Raw genomic sequence first — 21,809 nt, forward strand, 5'->3', positions numbered from 1 at the left:
TGATGAAATCTTAGTAAACTAAAATTATTGCTTTGTAATGTGCCAATTACTAATTGACATGTAGAAAAACACAATCAACGGATGTATCTTTACATTGTCATTGTTGCCGTTAAATAAAGCCATTAAAATAGTTACTCAGCATTTTATAGTTTGAGTTGCTATAGTTTTCAAAATAGTTTATTTTATTGCTCGCCAGCTTGTGTGTTCGACTGTTGCTGTTTTTTTGGGTTTTTTTGCAAAAACGCGTCCTCCACGTGTACCGCCCGACGCGCCTGATTATGTTTAGTAATCGACTATTCTAAAACCCTGTTATGCACAGTCTATCGCACCATTTAAAATAACGTGGAAGCCATAGTTGCCGCAGGGGAGCACGGGTCGCTTTGGGTCACGCAATCGCCGGGCCGCCTGCGGCTGCACAAATTAAAGAGTTAAAGCTGCATATAGTATTACCCATTACCCGCTATGCAAGAAGCCCAAATAACGGACACCAAGTGCTAAGATAGCCACTCTGGAAGTCTGGACAAAAATCACACCCTCCCAGGCGCCGCCCATAAGAAATGTTAATATTTTTTAACCTTCTCTGGAGTATTTTCATAAATTTTCAAAAGCTGCATGGCGCTCGGATGAACTGTGTCGAACCGCATTCGACTTTTTTTTAAAATTAACGGTTTATAGCACCCTCCCGGGGCTCGGCCCTTGCAAAAAGTTTTTTTTTTCAGAAACCGCAGTCGACCTTTTTTTATAAATGTATATAGAGTATAGAATCGCGCCCTGCTGGGGCACCACCACTGCGAATTAGAATTTATGTTCACAGATACCTCCCCAGGAGTATTCTCACAAACGTACCAAAGTTTCATGCCCATCAGATGAAAGGTGTATTAGTGCATAAAAAACAAAAAGAGAGAGAGAGAGAGACAGAACCACACACACACATACATTGCTTTTACATATATAGACCAGCTACTTCCCCGTGCTCAGCCACGGTAAAAAAATGTTTAAATGTACCAACTTGGGTAGAAACCAAACCTAACCCAAACACAAAAGAAAACTCAAACGCAAACGGAAACTCAATACAAACACAAACATAAACATAACAACAAACACAAAAACAGAGAGAAATACATACACAAACGAAAACGCATTTTCAGATGCAAACAAAACAGGAACACAAACGAAAACGAAAACACAAACGCAAAAACAAACCCAAACACAAATGCTAACACAAAACACAAACTCAACGCAAACACAAACACAAAGTCTTTATTACCTGCCCTTAATGACTTACTAAACATCTAATGAAATGAAAAAATAAAAAGACTTGTATTGTCATCAAAGTGGAACGTATCTGAAAAGTTTGAACTAAATCACTGCATTAAAAGTAGGTCGAAATCGATATACAAAATTTGCCGTAAACCCAAAAACAAACAAACAAAATGACATTGAGAGCTAAATAAATGCTTGTAAAAATATATTGGCCTATAATTCACGTGTAACGGATACAGATGGTGAGTTACTTTATAGAAATTCACAAATTTGGAACACTTGTCTAGTTTATAGTTGTTACCATGAAGGAAATGTAATCTATTGTTGTCTATTCAAGAACTATATATAATGCAACAGTTGTGTGAATTTGTAGTTTTCTCTCTAGGATGGGTTGTTGTCCCCTGCTATCGAGCCTTATCTACCCTGAGGATTAGCATCCATAGCCCGACCACGCAGATTCTTATACGTTATAAAAGTTATTCTCTACATATATTTCACAACAAACAGTATGAACTTATGACGTCTTAGTCAAAAGAGTTTAATTTAAAAACAAAAACACCAGCAATATTAATGAAACACAAACATATGAAAAATAAAACATAATCATACATTTAAAATAACAAATAATAAGTTTTTCTAAAGTTTCAGAAAAAGGACATGTAAGTTATTATTCTCTCTCAATCAAATTCAAAGTTATCAACATGGTTCACATTAATAAAAACAAAAAATGGCAGCTATTAGCTTCATAATAACAAGAGTAAACATGAAGCAACAATTATCAACATTTTGCTAATAAAAGAATCAAATTAATTCCGTTATGTCTTGGTGATAAATAATATTATATAAGTATTCTAACTTCATTTGGGAAAACTTTTGAATAGATTTATGTTTACCGATTCAATGAAATTATTTACATTTGGTTTGAAAAATTATAGCGGGCAAAATACGAGAAAGAGAAGTTGGTGACCTAATTACAAGCCCTATTTTAGTGCTAGTTTTTCTCCTCCAACAAATGAGCTCTCCCCGCCTTCTGTATAGCGTCCATTAATCTCCTTAACAACAAAGCGTCAACACTGGTTTTGTTCTTTATGGCAGAAAACGATGTGAAAATTGGTGGAGCGTTCATGTGAATGAAATGGAAAGCTGAAAATTGTAATGGAAATAAGTAAATCTTTTTTTAAACTGGGATACAAAACTGATACCAATATTGTTCTTCTTAAATCATAGCTATTGTATTAAGCCAGATAGTATGAACTGTTTAATGATATTAAAATTCGTATATGTGTGTGACCGAGGATTGTCTTAAGGGAAAGAACAGTCGATAATATTTATGTAAACAAAAGATTTTGAATTTTTTGCTAACTTAATTAACTGTTTTCTTATTGAGGTAGTTTAGCAGCGGAAAAAATACAATAAAAACGTTTAATAAAAAACGTTTATGTAATAATATACTAAAAAGGAGAAAATAAAAGATTTTCTTTAAATATAACAATGATCTATAATATAAATAACTAAAACTAAAAGCGTGGATCACTATAATATGTATTGAATACTTTAACAAGAATATAAGACCACCCACACGCTTTTATTTTTTAGTTATTTAAGTAGTAGTTCACTGTTATATTTAAAGGAAATCATTTATTTTCTGCTTTTTAGTGCATTATCACATAAAAACTTTTTATTGAAAAGTTTTTTATGTAATTCTTTTCCGTGCTTTAACATTATGAATACAATGAAGTTGCATGACTAAAAACTACTACGCGAAAAATAATAAATTCATAAAAAATAATTAATTCATAAAAAATTAATTAGTCATCCAATTAAGGCAGATTTGATGTCAGATAGCATTGTCGTCGAGGCTTTAGCCAAGAGCCGAATTTCAGAGAAATTGGTCTTTTAGAAGTGCTTGAAATTTTGCTCGCCCGTTTTGATCTAGACAGACAGTAAACAGATAGACAGATAAACAGAATGACAAAGGAAGCAAGTTAAATAAAAGTTCGTGAAAATCAAGACTGGTGTCCTAGTCCAGATTTATTTGTAAACGGACTTAGGTAGAGTAAGACCTAAACTTAATAAGGACGTTTTATGATTAATTCGTATAGACGTTATGAGATACGGTTCGAGATTATTTGCTGTTGTTTTATTTGCTTGATATAATGTGTTTATTGATAGCATGACTTTATACTTGCAGAACGTCGTAGTAGATAGTAATATAGGCCACCCAGAATAGTGTGAAAAGTATTTGAAAGGCCCATTTTTTATGGACTTAAAAACGAGTGGATGTATTTGACGTTTTAGTATTTTCGGTAATTAAAAACACGTTTTGAAAAGTCTAAAGCAATTTGGTTTTCACGTGGTAATGGCGACATATACGGTAATAATCATACTATAGGATAGGCTAGGATAAATGTTATAACACAAAATGTAAACAAAAATGGTGAAACCATGTTATGTGATTTAAAATAGCATTATGTTATTTAAAAACTTTATCTGCAAAGATTAGTAAACAAATAACTATCGATCACAGAGTTTCTGAACAGCCAATCAATGTTTGTCTTACGAAAGTGAAACATCGGGTTATAACTTAGGCTTGATGAAAAAAAAATGTAGCCATAAACTCGAAAAAATATTTTCAAGTTAACTGGATTTGCAACTTTTATAACATTGATTCCAAAAATTTTAAATTTCTGAATTATTTTTACGTTGAAGATTTTAATTTTTTATTAGTTTTACAGTCAAAATATTTACAAAAAACGAAGTGTATCCATGCCGAAGATTCTCGTCAACTCGGTGGGAGAAAGCTGTTACAAAAAGAAGCAAAATCAAGCTTTGTCTTTATGTAACTGTTGTTTAGTATAATTAAAGGTATATTTAAGTATTAAACCTCTCAAAATGTTTTATAAATAGCATGGAAATAAGTATGATGCCGGTCGTCCTCTTCACTGAGAATAAAGTCCAGTACATAAAAAAATATTCGTAGAGTCAATTAAACGTAGGGTATTATAATTGCAATGTTGTATCGTATCATAATACACTCTAGTTTGACTAACCATTGGTTTCTTCAACGTTAAATCTGGTTGTAGGTATCCTGTCTTCGTAGCCCCTACGGTAGTCTTCATACCATGTAGGATGACAGATGTGATTGTAACAGAGGACCTAAAATATAAACTTGTAAAATGGTTTTTGAACACAGTACCCGGAATGTAGCCCCTATATAGATACAACTTTACTTCATGCATTAATTAATTTACTTATTTAGCTTAAACGATGACCTAAAATCTCCAAAACCTAAATTTGAAACTTATTATAGCATAGTATGTAGTTTTTTTTTTGTTTTTTTGTTTTTTTTTTGTTTTTTTTTTGTTTTTTTTTTGTTTTTTGTTTTTTTTTAACATGGCTTACATTTTAAACATTTTAAGCAGCCATCTTTTATATTTTACCTGAAGCTTGGGGTCAATGTGAACCATTTCCGGGTTCCTCTCATACAGCTTGTAGTACATCAGCACTGAGTTCATGGCCCACATATCGTCACGATAGAACCTAAAAAATTAACAGGTTAGGACGTCTATACTTATAAAAAAGGCGGAAACTAAAATTTTAATCAGGTGTGTTTTCATTTTTAGAATGAGTCCAAGATATGAGTACTGCTATACAAATTAGAATTATTAGAAATAATTAAACCTGAATATATATTTGAACTCATTACGATCTCACGATAAAAGTAAATATTCTCACCAAGGGCAACCTTGTGAGCTATTGTACTTACTATACTGAAAAGCATTACATCTAAAGATTACTATTTACAATAGATTCACGAGTATGTAAGTAATTTGTGTAAAATAAAGCATTCAGGCCAAAGAAGTTAGAGCGTATTAAACTTGACAAGGAATCTATTTATGAGGTAATAAACTGTGATTACTCTGCTTAGTAATGTAAAAACTATTTTCATTTTTATGGGTTAATTGGAGGAGCATAAGTCTGTCTTTTAGGAGTATAAAAATAACTAAACATTCATGGACTAATCAAAATTATAATTTACCAAAATGAGTCTAAAATTTTCAACAAGAATGGAGCTCCGGCCTTGGAGACCAGCAACCCGTTGTTGACTGCTCTTGGCCAAGGAGGAACTTCCGGCCACTCATAGCACATGATCGTCGGGTACCTTCTCTGACTCTCAGAAAGTGGTTTGACCCAAATAACGTCTTTGTCCTAAATATAAATATATTTAAATTTATTAAAACGGTTATTCAACTTAAACAGGGCATCCCATTCTAAACGTTAACAGCTAAATGTGTGATCTTTTCTGTAGAATGACTAGCCAGATTACAAAATTGACGAAATTAACGAAATTAGGAAAACACAATTACTTCCCTTTATAAAAAACCATTACATCTGAAGGAAAAAATGTACCTTTTATTTGTTTTAGTACCTTTGTTATAGTGTTGGAAAAAAAATTACATAATTAGCGTGGATTGATCAAGTGAAACGTGGTAGGTATTTTAAATACTGCCTTTTTTAAATTTTATACACTGAACGAACTGTTTTCTTCTTATTATTTTTAATCAAAGACAGTTGAAGTAACAAAAGACATCTTTATTTGGGAACAGGAATTCCCGCAGGTTATTATTTGTGTCTTTTTTTTGCGCATTCATTTTCGTCTGTCCTTTTTTGCGCAGCAAGGGGAATCGTTTTTGTCGGTCGCACCAAACATGATAAACGTTGCCTTTTGTTTTACGTCACCGTAGTGTACGTTTAAAAGTATAAAGTTTTACTACCGAAGAAACAATTGGATAAGAAAGGTTACTATAGAATTTAAGTGAATCAAATCCGGGCGTCCTTCGGCGCCCAGACAGGGTGCTATTTTCGCCTCTGGTTTTCCCGTGTTCCCTTTGGCGCCTATGTTCGTTTAAGTGAGTGCAAAAAATCTATCAATAAGTTGGGGTACTATAGTTGTTTACCGAGGTGAAACAGGCGGTTCCGCCCGCGCACCAGCATGGTGCGATTTGGCGCCCCGGAATAGACTTAAGCACTTTGCGTTTATGTTTATGTTTGCGTTTGTGTTTTCTTTGTGTATGGGTTGGGTTTGCGTTTGTAGTTGCGTTTTAATATTTTATATCATGAAGTTAGACGATGAGCACTTTAGACTTTGGAGTCATCGGTGTGTCCGCCCGGACGCTGTTTGCCACAAACATACAAAATTGAACTTTATTTATGAATGTATATCTAATTTTAATTTAAGATTGTTTATGTATGACTAACGTTGTAAGTGCCGCCATATTTAAACAAAATGAGGACTCTGAGAATATCCGCTCTGTGGGCCATCACATTCAGCTCTTGTTGGAAAACATTATGGGGCTGGTCAACCTAAAGAAACAGTAGTTTTGTTTTACTGGTTATTGAACAGATATTCAAAAAATATCACTATAAAAGTGACTTCATAATTGAAAGTTAATTCAAATATGTAAAACTCTAGTGTGATTCAATTACCACTATTAGAACATAAAATTAAATGATTTATTGAAGCTTACGTAGACAAATGTAACGTTTTCCTGCTTCAACTTCTCCCACCAGTAACCTGACGGTCTTGTGTCGCCGTGTACATACACTCTAGAAAATTGAGAAAAACATGTAGGCAAGGTTTGAGTTTTGAAACGCATAATTTAGTTATAATCATTTAGTAAAAGCAAGACATGTTTTATAAATCTTTAAAAGCATTGGATATTTAAAATAATTAACAAATAATCTGTTATATTATGGTACTGAAAATTTGAAATGTGTTTTTATTATTTCCCATGATACAAATTAAAATTATTTTAAATTGATTTTAATCCACAAAAATAGAAACAATCTTACACGTGAACATTTATATAGGCTTAGTATATTCTTGGTAAAAACAAACGTTAACGTTATTTACTTTGTGAGTCTACCAACCTCTCAAATCCACCAACGTAGAGAGCAGATATGACACAGACGTAACTCTCAAAAGACCAGACGACTGGGCTGCCTGGGTTAGGGTTAAGGAAGATCACGTGGTTAATAGGTGGCACCAAATCAGCTGGTTCCTGGCATGAAATATCATATATATATATATATATATATATATATATATATATATATATATATATATATATATATATATATATATATATCTATAATATAACGCTGCTGGTAGTGTGTCAGTCCTTCCTTCCGTCATCGCTATAGATTTTGGGACTATAAAAGTAAACATTCGCACCATGCTGTGCTTTTCAGTGCACCGCAGTGTCTTATTATAAGTAATAGAGTAGGGTTTGTTTATATAGCGGCATAGAGCTATTTTATAATTTCCACTGTGTTTACTCTTTCGCATAACTTAAAGAAAATATTAAATACACGCACATTGCTAAAACATATTAAAAGGATCAATGTCAAATATCTTTTTCGTTTATATTCCTAGAAAAAGTGGATACATTTTAATAACATAATAACAGTACGGTAGAAAAAATCAAATTAATTTAACTCTTTTCTAATTTTGACAAAAGAGGTAATTTAAAAATACATTAAACTCACGCTAATAAAAAATGTGAATGCAAATATACGTTCGTCATAGAAGGAATTAGTGTTGCAATAATATAATCAGCAAAATGTGAATGCAAATTATTCGGATGTGTAAGAGGAAATTATTGTTAGAAAATTTTGATTAGCATGGATTGATACAAGGCAATCTTTTATTTATTTTATTCACTGAATGTAGGCCCTACTATTTATTACTTATAATTTTTAATCAACTATTCAGCACTATTATAGGCGCGTCATCACGTTCATTAGGTGCGCAATGGTTTTATTTATGAAACTCTATTGTAAATTTTTTAAATTTAAAGTACTGGAAAAAAATGCGTGAATGGATAAAGTGAAATATTGTAGGTAAAACACGGATATTTTAAATACTGCCTATTATTTATGCTGATTTCTAATTATTATTCTATCTTTCGGGTTTTATAGGAGAGGCGTAGCGAAGGGGGCATATGTCCCCGGGTGCCGACCTTAGGGGGCGCCAAAGTGGGTTGGAAAAAATTTGCGAGGGGGGTGGTGGTGGAAATCAAAAGTTTTAGGGCGCGGGGGGGGGAGAGGTGCAAATCGAAAGTTTGAGGGGGGTGCAAATCACTGGAAAGGGCGCGATTTGGCGCTACGGGCTAGACTGTGAGCAATATGCCTTTATGATTGCATTTAAATTGTGTTTATGTTATGAGTGTTGTGTTTGTTTTTTCGTTTTTTTTTGTTTTTTTTTTTTTTGCGTTCGTTTATGTTGTGTTTAGTTTTGTTCTGTTCCCAAGTTGGTACATTTAAAAAAGATTTACCGTGGCGGAGCACGGGATGCAGCTAGTATATATATATGTGTGTGTGTGTGTTCATGTAAAATATGTAGTCTATATTATTATGTCTATGTATATGTATATAAATTTGCTTTATCAATCCGTATCTAACTTTGCTTTGTTCGGCCTGCAGACCTTCCCTTCTCCCATAATACAACCATCTGAGTACAGCGTTCAACTGGGATGTGTTGTTGAGGATATGTTCTGGTAACACATCACTGGGCAGGACTACACACGGCGAGGACTGTGTTGTATCAGGATCCCGACTGTCGAACTCTTGAGCTGTGTGACAGTAGTATGGATCCTTGAGAACTTTCTGTTTAAGCTGTTTTATGTCTTCTTTCTTATTAGCGGACACTTGTTTTATCAACACGATCAATCCTTCGCTAGATAAAGACCCAGGTTTTGAGTATGTGACGAATTCCTTTGTTTTCCAGTCTTCTGGGATGTACGTCAACACAGCTCTTTCACCAAAATAAAAACCTCCCCCTCCACTTGATGCTATTTGTTCTAAAGCAAACTCCACCGCGTCCATTGTGTTACATCGTATAACTCTGTCGATTTTTTTCAAGTCGAAATTTGGCAATGACTGTGTCAATTCATAAAACCATGAGTAGTAATAATATCCTCCACTGTTGGGTAGATAATTGTAATAAAACACCAATCTCAATGGATTCAGGATACGCACCGTACTTATAATTCCCAAAGCATGTTCAAATTTAAAACTTTTATTTTCACACCAAACGTAATGAATAGTGGATGGAAATATTCCTGGAACCTCAGATTTTGAAGTTTCAGAACTTAAGATTTCTCTTAACACTCTTGGTTCCTCTGCCGCGTTTAATCTTGCACTTATAGGCTTTGTGTGCATTTTCTCGGCCAATTGTTTTTGTAAATCTGTAATCTTATTTTCAAGCTTCGCCGTATTTTCTTTGCACTGCTTTAAGTTTATAAACTTTTCTTCACAACTATTTAATTTGACTTTGTTTTCTTCAAATTTAATGTCTATTCTTGTATTGTTTTCATTGCAGGCGTTTAATTTTTTCTGGTTACTGTCATCAATTAAAATTAACGTCGATATCTTCTCTTTGCAATCTAGGAATGTCAATTCATTCTGCCCCATAATGTCTACCAGTTTTATAGCAGAATCTTTTGATTTTGGTAAACTAAGACAGTATTCCTTTAACTTTAAGATGAAACTGGGTGGATCAGTGAGATGACTTTGTCGATTGTATTTAAGAAAATATGTTAAGGCCAAAAACGCTAATGTAGCTATGATGCCAATAATTATTTTGTAAACGAAATGTCTTTGCTTTAGCATTCTCAGTCTGAAAGATAGAAACAGACGTAACAAAATGAAGTGCTTTATAAAAATTCTAAAAGTAACCGAATAATAATGAATGAATGAAAAGAAGTATTAATATCGTAAATCTGTATCAGTCCTCATTCGCCTTTGATGTGAAGTTCGCACCTTGGGGGTCCAAACCGGTTGTGCAAGTACAAAGATTATCGAAAACCAGTTTGCGCACACACAATGACGGGAGGGGGAGGGGGGGGGGGGGCAAACAGAAACGAACATTGTAAAGTAAACTGACGATATAAATTACATGTCTGAGGCAATGTATAGAGAGAAATAGAAAAAAATGCTATACAAACATTTTTAAAATACGATTATTTCAGGACTGAAATATTATTTGAGGAACATATTTTTGTTTGGTTTGTTGTCTTACGGGGAATATACTCTGCAATGAAATAGATTAACTTACTAAATTAGGAAATAGATTAATTTGAATTTTACTGAAGCAGTCTACTAATATATATATATATATATATATATATATATATATATATATATATATATATATATATATATATATATATATATAATATAAGCGGGAAAGTAGTGTGTCAGTCCTTCCTTCCTTCCTTCCTTCCGTCATCGCTATATATTTTGGAACCATAAATGTAAACATCGCACTATGTAGTGCTTTGCAGTGCATCGCATTGTCTTATTATAAGTATTAGAGTAGGGTTTGTTTATATAACGACATAGAGCTATTTTATAATTTCCACTGTGTTTACTCTTTTGCATAACTTAAAGAAAATATTAAATATACACACACGGCTAAAACATATTAAAAGTATCAATGTCAAATATCATTTTCGTTTATATTCCCAGAAAAAAATGGATACATTTCAATAACATAATAACAGTACGGTAGAAAAATCAAATTAATATAACTCTTTTTTCTAATTTTGACAAAAGAGGTAATTTAAAAATACATTAAACTCACGCTAATAAAAAATGTGAATGCAAATATACGATCGTCATAGAAGGAATTAGTGTTGCAATAATATAATTAGCAAAATGTGAATACAAATTATCCGGATGTGTAAGAGTAAATTATTGTTAGAAAATTATAATTAGCATGGATTGATAAAAGGCAATCTTTTATTTATTTTATTCACTGAATGTAGGCCCTACTGTTTATTACTTATAATGGGCCATATTGCTACGCAGAGTGGCCACCCCTGCCTTTAAGAAAATATTACTTAGTTTTCTGTGGCGCCACCTACCGGCGCTTTCTTCAAGTCTCGCTCCGGTAGTTGCCAGCTGGCGTTTTTTTTGTTTTTTCAAACCAAATGTGAATATTTTTTTTAAGTTATGAAATCTACTTTCGCTTTTGGAATCAAAACAAACTCCGACGATGAGTTGTTTTATGTAAATTAATTTTAAAATAACACACACACAAATATATTATATTTTATATAGATAGATCTAGAATACACATGTTTTTGACGTAGGATTAGACCCTGTATAATAATAATTTTTTTATAAAATATGAGTTTTATACAAGATTTCAATCGTAAATCAAGCCTAAATTTAATTATGAAGTATAGCCTAGATCTAGAGCTAGAGTCTAGATTTCTAGATCTAAACTAGATCTATATCTATGACTAAAAAAAAAGTCCTCTTGAAAATTCCGACGTAGACAGTAACATACGAATTACATTTTTTTTTAATTTATAGACTAGAGTAGTCTAGATTCTAGATCTAGTTTCATTTATTTTACAGTGTAGTTGATTGTAGACTTAAGAATTAGGAATTAATTACTAAATTAGGCCTATTAAATAGGCTACTTACTTTAAGACAAGTAGACTAGCATATTTTCAATATCAATCAGTGCCGGTGCGGCACCCCCCAGAGGCGTAGCGACCCTTCCAGGGGACAAACTTTAAATTTTTCAATTTTCGATTTGCAATCCCCCCCCCCCCCCTCAAACTTTCGATTTGCGCCTCTTAAAAGACTATTTAACACTCGAATAATAGCCGCCATGTTTTTGTTATCAATGGGAATCCCGTTCAAAACAGTTGATTTAGTTCGAAAACTTTTATCTCTCCCTGGCTAACCAGCAGTAGGTGGCGCCACAGACAACTAAGTAAGGCAGGGGTGGCCACTCTGCGTAGCAATATCGCCCATTACTTATAATTTTGAATCAACTATTTAGCATTATTGTAGACGCGTCATTACGTTCATTAGGTGCGCAATGGTTTTAGTTATGAAACTCTATTGTAAGTTTTTAAAATTTAAAGTACTGGAAAAAAAATGCGTGAATGGATAAAGTGAAAGATTGTAGGTAAAACACGGATATTTTAAATACTGCCTATTATTTATACTGTTTACTAATTATTATTCTATCTTTCGGTTTGCGGATTTGCGGACAAGCTAGGGGTTTTATAGGAGAGGCGTAGCGAGGGGGGGGGGGGGATATGTCCCCGGGTGCCGACCTTAGGGGACGCCAAAGTGGGTTGGAAAAAATTGCGCGAGGGGGGTGGAAATCGAAAGTTTTAGGGCGGGGGGACAGGGGTGCAAATCGAAAGTTTGAGGGGATGCAAATCACCGGAAAGGGCGCGATTTGGCGCTACGGGCTAGACTGTGAGCAATGTGCCTATATGATTGCATTTAAATTGTGTTTATGTTATGAGTGTTGTGTTTGTTTTTTCGTTTGTGTTTTTTTTGCGTTCGTATGTGTTGTATTTAGTTTTGTTCTGTTCCCAAGTTGGTACATTTAAAAAAGATTTACCGTCGCGGAGCACGGGATGCAGCTAGTATATATATATACATATATATATGTATTATATAGGGGCCTAAACATTTTTTTTTTCTTGAGACTTTTTTCTATTTCTGCCACTGCTATGTCCGTCGGTCGCCCGCCGCCCGTCATAGAGACCATTTGAGCTTTTAATATTACAAGAAGAGAACCAAAAAAAATAACCAATTAAATGTAACATTAAATCTTTAAAGCTATAGCCGAAAGATAATAATTTATTAAAGCTTCTTGAGTGAGAATGTTTAGAGCTTTGTCAAAAAAGTATTTCTATCAAATTTTAATGTGAGCGTGTTTTAGTAAGTGTAAGCATTGATACAACAAGTAGTTTCTAAACCACTCGCAAAGAAAACATTTTAGTACCAGTTAGTTTAAAAACAAGTAAAATAACTCGCAGAATTGCGATTATTGGTATAATTTATGTGTTTTTAGTTTTAATATTAGGTTTAAGAAAAATGTGTAAAAATGTCCAAAAATTCTAAATGACAGTATTATAGAAGGAAACAATAATGTCAATCAAATTTTCGAATCATAGCATCCCATAAAATGATAGCTTAAGTTTATGTTGGAAAGATCACAAATTAATTTTTCTTGAATTTAAAGAGGAAAGAGAAATGTTGCAGTGAGCGGTGAGAAATTTAGCTAAATTTCATTACAGGACTGTTTAAGTAATTGAAGTATAGCAGATCAGAGCAAATTAAAGCAGATCAGGGCAAATTAAAGCAGAGCAGAGCAAATTAAAGCAGAGCAGAGCAAATTAAAGCAGATAAGGGCAAATTAAAGCAGATAGGGGCAAATTAAAGCAGAGCAAATTAAAGCAGAGCAGAGCAAATTAAAGCAGATAAGGGCAAATTAAAGCAAATAGGGGCAAATTAAAGCAGAGCGGAGCAAATTAAAGCAGATAGGGGCAAATTAAAGCAGAGCAAATTAAAGCAGAGCAGAGCAAATTAAAGCAGATAAGGGCAAATTAAAGCAGATAGGGGCAAATTAAAGCAGAGCGGAGCAAATTAAAGCAGATAAGGGCAAATTAAAGCAGAGCAGAGCAAATTAAAGCAGATAAGGGCAAATTAAAGCAGAGCAGAGCAAATTAAAGCAGATAAAGGCAAATTAAAGCAGAGCAGAGCAAATTAAAGCAGATAAGGGCAAATTAAAGCAGAGCAGAGCAAATTAAAGCAGATAAAGGCAAATTAAAGCAGAGCAGAGCAAATTAAAGCAGATAAGGGCAAATTAAAGCAGAGCGGAGCAAATTATAGCAGATAAGGGCAAATTAAAGCAGATAAGGGCAAATTAAAGCAGAGCAGAGAAAATTAAAGCAGAAAAGGGCAAATTAAAGCAGAGCAGAGCAAATTAAAGCAGATAAGGGCAAATTAAAGCAGTGCAGAACAAATTAAAGCAGATAAGGGCAAATTAAAGTAGAGCAGAGCAAATTAAAGCAGATAAGGGCAAATTAAAGCAGAGCAGAGCAAATTAAAGCAGATAAGGGCAAATTAAAGCAGAGCGGAGCATGCCATAACAGAGCAGAGCAGGGCAGGGCAGAACTCTGTACAACTGATTAGATACATATGCTATTATAAGATAAATACTTGTAGCAAAGACAACTACACAGGGGCGGAACTACAGTGCCGCCAGACATCGCAATGCGGGAGGGGCCCTTTACATTTAGGGGCCCACAGCCGACCATAATAAAGAAATTATAGTAAAAATTTTAAAAAATTTCTTGCATTTTTTAATTGATGATTGTTTTGTACAAAGATTTCTGTAGCTGATGTTGGATTATCTTTATTCTAAAGTAGACACCATCCCACGCTAATGAATATTATTTTCTCCTTTGTTTTTAAACCCCTGTGAAAACCGAGTCCTCTTTCTCCTACAATCAACAAACGCTGTTATCGGCAAAATTCTTTTGAAAAATAAATCAAAGTCCATTGCGCAAGAGGCCGCTAGATATTAAGATGACTTTTGCTTCTTTATAGCGCTGGATGGGGGCCCACAATCCATTGTGATTTCACAATGCTATCGCAAAGAAAAGTTGGGAAGTTTTTGAGTACACTCCCGCAAAGGTTTTAGTCATAGGCTTATATTTGTTTAAAAATATTGGAGTGACGGCTTCCTAGGGAAATATGTAGTTGAGCATCCCGAGATACCCAGGGGCTATCTTAGCACCCGGGGTCCGCTTATTGTGTGTCCTGCACAGGGGTATAGGGGGTGGGGCTTTATTTTTATAGTTTCGATACTGGCACCTTGATAGTGGTTTTGTAAATAACAAACAGATCTACTACAGTAGTGATGTTATACAGTAGCTAAGACATGCTGTTGCGTAAAAAAATATATACATATGAGCTGTATTGTGAAAGATAGGCAAACATTCAAACCACTTCCATGACTTATTTCCCTTTTTAAATAGTCAAATGTGGGTGCTTATAAGCTCCTTTTAATAGATTTGTACTACACAAATTAAAAACCAATTACTTCTCTTAATTACTATTTTTTAAAGTATTTACTAAAGAATAACATTGTATAAAAAGGAAATGTATTTAAAATTAATAATATAAATGAAATACATAAAAATAAACATAACACGAGACACCATTACTTATACAAAGCTTTCATATTTTATATTGTTTTGACCGACTAGAGGTTAAGAGGTCTAATGACAGAAATAAAATAAAACTGATTTTAAAATTAAACATCATAACACCACACTATGGGGGTAATGACATAGGCATATTTTATTAAGAAACGCTAGCAACATTCCAACGAAACAAAAGCATTATTGTGGAAGACACACACAAAAATATACGACATCCTAATCAAACAACAAGCGACACACTTATACACGAGAATTAGTTGGGCCAGGGAACACAATATAATAGACATTAAAGATACATTTAGAAACCTACATAATAAACCCATTACACCAAAAGAAAGGGAAGTATCATAAAGACTGATTTTTAATACAACTCTAGTTTCAAGAAATACAAAGTCAAATCAAAATGTTAAAATACCATGTCAAACGTGTAAACAAAATATACAAGAAACTGAGAAACACATTTGTTTAGATTGTATATGAGTACAGAAAGCAAAGCAAAGACTTGCGAAAATATTAAACACCACCAATCAAAAAGCCACAACAAATAAAGCAATCACACTCAACTTAATTAACACGATTAGACAAAGAACAGAAGACGAAAAAAGACTAGTAGCAACGGCTATTTATAGATCGACTATATGGCAAATTAGGAATAAATTCAGATATTTTTTTCACAAAATACATTGACATCGAGTTAAAAGAAATATTTCAAGCAAAGCTACGACATAGACTGTGAACTCTCACTTAACTGGGGAAAAAAATTTACAGGAAAGCAATAAATAAAGTATTAAATTTAATTTAGACAGTTTCAAGCCAAACATTACTCATCAGCCCTCAAGTAAATTAACATTAGAACAGTCTTCTGTTTCCCGGGTTTTTAAAAGTGCACAACTTGAATGGTAGAAAGAGATACACACCTCAACCCCCCCCCCCCCCCACACACACACACACACACTTCCCCCCACTCAACCGGACTGGCGGATATTTCAAGGTAGCGCGCCCTCTTCGCCAAGGGTCATCTTTATGTCATGGAAAGTTTTGGAATGATAGATCAGTATGTGTATTACAGAGACACTTCTCCCACGGTCGTTTCTATTTCTGCCCATGGGTGGCTACAATGTGAACTTTTGACTCCGCAGCTAAGGACGGAGCACAGTAAATTAAGCAGTCAAGAGAAACCGAGTTTGCACACCTTATTTTAGGCTACTTCTTATGCCATTTTATTTTCTCCCTTTGATTATTATATATGCAATCGTTGTTCATGTCTTTGGTGCTGTGTGAAACTATCAAATTATTATTACTGATTTAAATGTTTAAAACAGTTGAATTAATTTTAAAAAAACTGTTTGAGGACTGTATAGATATAGATGTTTGAAAGGGAAGAATGTTTGCTTTGATGTGTCTCATTGTAATAACACAACTTTTCCGATTGCTTAAAATTTGTATCATTTTAATTCTCTGTAATCCCAAATTTATTTCAGCTCTACTTAAAAACCCAAATACCACCCCCCGTCCCGCCCCCCCCCCCCACCCCCCTCCGCCTCAGCCTACCACTCCGAGGGAAAAAAATCCCTTGAATCATCATTTAATTACACATTTGCATTTTCAGGTTGGTTATTTTTATTTAATTTTTTTTTAATATTTAGACGTTTTGTATTAGATCTATGTTTAAGTAAACCATTTTAAATGAATGAAAGTAGGCTACAAGTAAGAAAGAAATATTATTATTGTAAATCTGTATCAGTCCTCACAAGCCGATGATGAAAACTGTAATACTAAAGCTAACACACAACTGACGCTGTAAAATTACATGTCTGAGGCGAAAAAAAAGAGAAAAAAAAAGAAAAGAAAAAAGAAAAAAAACAGGCTAATGCACTCACACACATGGCATGTTGTTATCATTTGTTTTAATTGAAATAAAACATTTTTTTTCAAAACCTATCAGTATTCTATGTACGTATTTTGTGTGTGTGTATATATATATATATATATATATATATATATATATATATATATATATATATATATATATATATATATATATATATATATATATATATATATATATATATATATATATATATATATATATATATATATATATATATATATATATATATATATATATATATATATATATATATATATATATATATATATATATATATATATATATATATATATATATATATATATAGACGGGTCCAACAAAAATTTGTGAATGGGGGCCCTTTTTTTCTAGTTCCGCCACTGCAACCACGAGTGTGTTTTAAATCATATTCCTCTTTAGCTCAATTATTACGATATATCAGGTAAAGAGCTGAAAAAGTATGTGAATACAAAAGCTTTATTTCTTCTTACCGTCTTATAACCACCGTATTCAGTCGTATTTAAAATGAAGACACAACAATTTATCACCTACGGTTGTGTTAAGAAGAATAATAGGTTTTGTGTGCGACACTATATTTATTTATCTTACTAATTACACTTAAAGCACAAGTTTTGCTTCAATGCTCATCCTAGTGTATATTTTAACAATTTTACACACAAATTTACAAACTGAAATGCACCGCCTATTCTTCTGACTTAACTTTTGTTAAAATAACTCAGCATTGTATTAACAATGCCGCCTTCCACTAACCGTCTGCTGACAATCAATCTTCCACCGAGACCAACGTCTATCGTCTTCAACCCCCCCCCCCCCTCACCCCAACCCCAATGCTGTTGCCAATTACTCGAACCAGGCCCGACATTGACTAAGATTGATTTTACGCTATTCTCTACAATAAGCTGCTTGAAACTCTGCTTAACACAACACAACGTAAACTATACGTAACGAATTAAAGCATTGGAAAACAACACAAGAAAAAACAACCTAAAACTAACACAAGAAACACAAACAACAATAAAACCTTAAAATTTAACAAAAAAATACTTAAAAGAGACACAACAAAACTTAAAAGCCTACAGGCCCAAGAAAAAATATCATTAAAAAATCATAATGTAACAAAGCATAAAAAATACACAACTAAAAATCTTAATAACTAAGAAAAAAACAAAACAAAACAATAAAACACAAGCCAACTCAAAATAAATTTCCAAAAGTAACCTAGATACTATTCACTGATACAACACAGATGTACAACATAGTATACTTACGACTGATTTACAATGTTATTTTCTACCAGTTAAGAATTACGTGGACTAACGTTAGACAGGCGAACTTACTAATCCGAAATTCACGTCCACCTCTGACTGCTTTTTAGAAACCAGGTAGCACCATGTACAAAGGGAGTGTACAAACCACGTGACGCCATGCACAAAGGTGGGGTATGTCCAAACCAGATAGCGTTACGCACAAAGATACCTACGTTTTTTCTTTATAGGTATTTAAATAGTAGTTCGTTATTTTATTTAAAGAAAATCATTAATTTTCTCCTTTTTAGTGCATTATTACATAAACACTTGCTTTTAAAACATTTGTTATGCATTTTTCAGTATTTTGAAATTTGTAATACAATAGAGTTGCAAGACGAAAAATCATAGACCATGATAACGCGCGTTTAATAGTGCGGAATAGTAGTAGCGAAGCGGCTTACTAATTTCAGTAAATTTAATTGATTCATAAAAAATTAATTAGGAATTCAATCAAGTCAAATTTAATGTCATATTTAGTTGTCATTGGTTCTTGACCCATGTGCCGAATTTCATAGAAATTGATTGGTTAGAAATGCCCGAAATTTCGATCTTCATAGGAAGAAGTCAGACAGAATGAGGAAGACATACAGAGGAACCAACTTAAATAAAAGCTTGTAAAAACAACTATTATGGAAGAATCTGAAGTAGAAAGAGTTTATAACAAATTTAAAGCTTCCACCTAAAAGACTAGACCCTTTAGTAATCAGATTGGGAGACGCTGCAAAGCATCATTGAGAAAAGTGAAATTATTTTTTTTAAGCTACAGACATTTAAGTATAAAAATAATATATATTTTTGCATACTTGAGTATGCTTTCGTACAGAACGTTTTATGTATGTATTGGTTTTAATATAGTGAGCATTACAGTTTATTTATTTATGTTTAAGTAGGCCTATATAAATTGACTTGTTTTCACTATTAGATTTTAATTAATGTAAAAAAAATGTAAAAAAGACGTGATCAAAAAATAAAATGGGTCTACGATCAGAAAAAAAAGTGTTTTATGCGTAATGGCCACAGGTAAATACGGCGTTCAAAGTGTAATACGCTCAAACTATGTTGAATGAACAACGGCGAATAATACATGCTAGTATTTATATAGCTACGTGTGGGTTATATAATAGATCGTTACCTGAGCTTATGTTTGCCACATGTCGAAGCCTAAGTTAAAGCAAAGATTGTTTAACGATTATATTCCAATAATCTAAATTATCCATTTATACATACCTTAGAAAAATAATAGCTACGTTAATTAAAAAAACATGTAAAGAAAAAAAAATATGTCACACATTCTAAGTACCATTTACAAAAAGAATTGTGTTTAATTAGTTAAACTAATCTATTGTGTAACGTTTCTATTTTTATAATTAAGTCAGGTTTTCATAGCAGAAATAAACCGGGAGTGATCTCCCCTGAACTTTCTAAAATATTCTTATATAACTTGGAATATAGACATGATTTTTAATTACTTAAACTTTTAAAAATAGAATAGAATCTCATAGAAAAAAGAATTGTGCACCAAGCAAATTATGCAAATGTGCATAATAATGCGCAATATTATTAGTACTTTATAAATTTACATGCATTTTTTGAGAAATCGGAAATAGCGTAAATTAATACTTCCGGTCAACGGAAATTACTCAAAATTTGAAAGAAGGTAGAAAATTTGATCTTTTACTTACATGTGAATTTTTTTATCTATATGAAATAGTACTCAAGTTATAGGCTTTTGAAAAATTCAAAGTAGAAAAAGTACCACTTCCGGTTATCGGAAATCGCTCAAAAGTTGATCAGAATCAACGGTTTTTATAAAAGACTTATATATGAAATTTCATCAACCTAGCTGTAACGATACTCAAGTTATCGTGTTTACACACAGACAGACACACAGACACACAGACAGACACACAGACAAACGGACAGACACACAGACAAACGGACAAGATTGCAAAAAAAAAATTTACCGTATCAGTGAGTTGTAAAACGTCGAAATTTGTAAAAATCTCGATTTTTTTTTGCACGATTGCAAGACTTTCTCTATACTTGGTATATACGAGAAAGTAAAAAAGGAAGAACGCCCACAGTTAGGTGCATACCAGTACTTGCTTCAGGGGCGGAACTACAGTGCCGCAAGACCACGCAATGCGGGGGGGTGGGGGGGGGGGGGGGCAGGCCGTTTAAAGGTCCGCAGCCGACCATAATAAATAAATTTAAAGTTAAAAAAATGATTTTCTAGTATAAAAAAACCATATCTAATACAGTAGTGATGTTCTACAGTACTGTAACCAACACATGCTGTTTCGTAAAGGAAACAAGGTAATTAAAAAGTCTAGTGACAATTTTAGCGCAATTTCCTTATGTTATCTAAAAATAGCTCTGTCGTAGCGTAAATCAAGAGCATGGTTAGTAAAACCATTGGTTAGTTATTAAAACGTTTTTTATTAAAAAAAAAATCAGTATTTTACATGTTTTATTTACAATAGAGTTACATGACTAAAAACTATTGCGCGCCTAGCTACCGAACGTGATGGCGCAGCTATTGAACGTGATGGCGCAGCTATTGAACGTGATGACGCGTGTGGTGTGGTTGGATAAAAATGCCTACTAATTCGGTCCAAATTTTAATGAATTCAAAAATTTTTTTGTGACCGAACGAAAGGATATTTTTGAAAACTTTCTTCGGCAATATTGTTTTAAATTATGGCAGAAATCGATTGGTACATGTTTCAAGTCGCTAAGTGGTCTGGTTGCCGAGATATGGGCCAAAAACTGCATTTTTTCGTGGTTTTTTGGCTTTTCCGGGAAATCCATTAAAGAAACCCGGAATTTTTTTGGCGTATGTTCATCCTCGTAACTTGCTTAACATAATTGCTTTAGGAACTAGTCCTCGATATTGCTTCGTTGAGGAGGAGATACGACTTAAAGCTGCGGACACACATCAATCCATTAATTCATACATTCATACATCCAGAAATGACTGGTTAATAAACGCAATTCTCCAGAATGGAAATTGCGCTAAAAAATATATAGGCTATATAACTTGCAGTGTGAAAGATAGGCAAACGTTCAAACCACTTCCATGACTTGTTTCCCTTTTTTAAATAGTCAAATATGTGTGCCCTGACGGTACTTATAAGTCCACTTGTAAACATCGATCTAATACAAAGACAATTTGATTAAAATTGTATAACTAGAAGTGAAACACATTTGCCTGACTATTGGAGATGCCAATAAAAAATATTTGGGGATGAAAACTTCAAGAATAAGTTAAACAATAAGAAATCAGGAACATGTGTG

General features: G+C 33.3%; 2 protein-coding genes across 2 annotated transcripts in view; one reads left to right on the top strand and one right to left on the bottom strand.

Annotated features, from left to right (window-relative positions):
* Nucleotides 1–2,254: 2,254 nt before the first annotated feature.
* LOC131940258 (uncharacterized) lies at nucleotides 2,255–10,290 on the bottom strand. Its single transcript, XM_059298894.1, has 9 exons — nucleotides 10,272–10,290; nucleotides 8,733–9,943; nucleotides 7,195–7,267; nucleotides 6,792–6,870; nucleotides 6,523–6,627; nucleotides 5,303–5,472; nucleotides 4,687–4,803; nucleotides 4,385–4,419; nucleotides 2,255–2,406 (listed from the first exon to the last, which is right to left on the bottom strand). Exons 2-9 carry the CDS (start codon nucleotides 9,934–9,936, stop codon nucleotides 2,255–2,257), a joined length of 1,935 nt encoding a protein of 644 aa, XP_059154877.1. The 5' UTR covers nucleotides 9,937–9,943; nucleotides 10,272–10,290.
* A 9,232-nt stretch (nucleotides 10,291–19,522) lies between these two features.
* Nucleotides 19,523–21,809, top strand: part of LOC131940259 (perivitellin-2 67 kDa subunit-like) — a 20,493-nt gene continuing 18,206 nt past the window's right edge. The window contains exon 1 of the mRNA XM_059298895.1: nucleotides 19,523–19,532. Within this exon, the coding sequence (XP_059154878.1) occupies nucleotides 19,523–19,532 (10 nt within the window). The remainder of the gene's footprint in view (nucleotides 19,533–21,809) is intronic.

The sequence above is a fragment of the Physella acuta genome, unplaced genomic scaffold (assembly GCF_028476545.2).
Source record: "Physella acuta isolate Inbredline_101_S28 unplaced genomic scaffold, ASM2847654v3 ptg000314l, whole genome shotgun sequence".
NCBI lineage: Eukaryota > Metazoa > Mollusca > Gastropoda > Physidae > Physella > Physella acuta.

What these genes read in the sequence shown, in the direction of transcription:
- LOC131940258 (XM_059298894.1), bottom strand. Translation starts at nt 9,936, where the DNA reads ATGCTAAAGCAAAGACATTTCGTTTACAAAATAATTATTGGCATCATA. An exon ending in AATATGGCGGCACTTACAAC is followed by an intron (nt 5,473 to 6,522) that starts GTTAGTCATACA and finishes ATTTATATTTAG; the next exon opens with GACAAAGACGTTATTTGGGT. An exon ending in CAGGTAAAATATAAAAGATG is followed by an intron (nt 4,420 to 4,686) that starts GCTGCTTAAAAT and finishes TTTATATTTTAG; the next exon opens with GTCCTCTGTTACAATCACAT.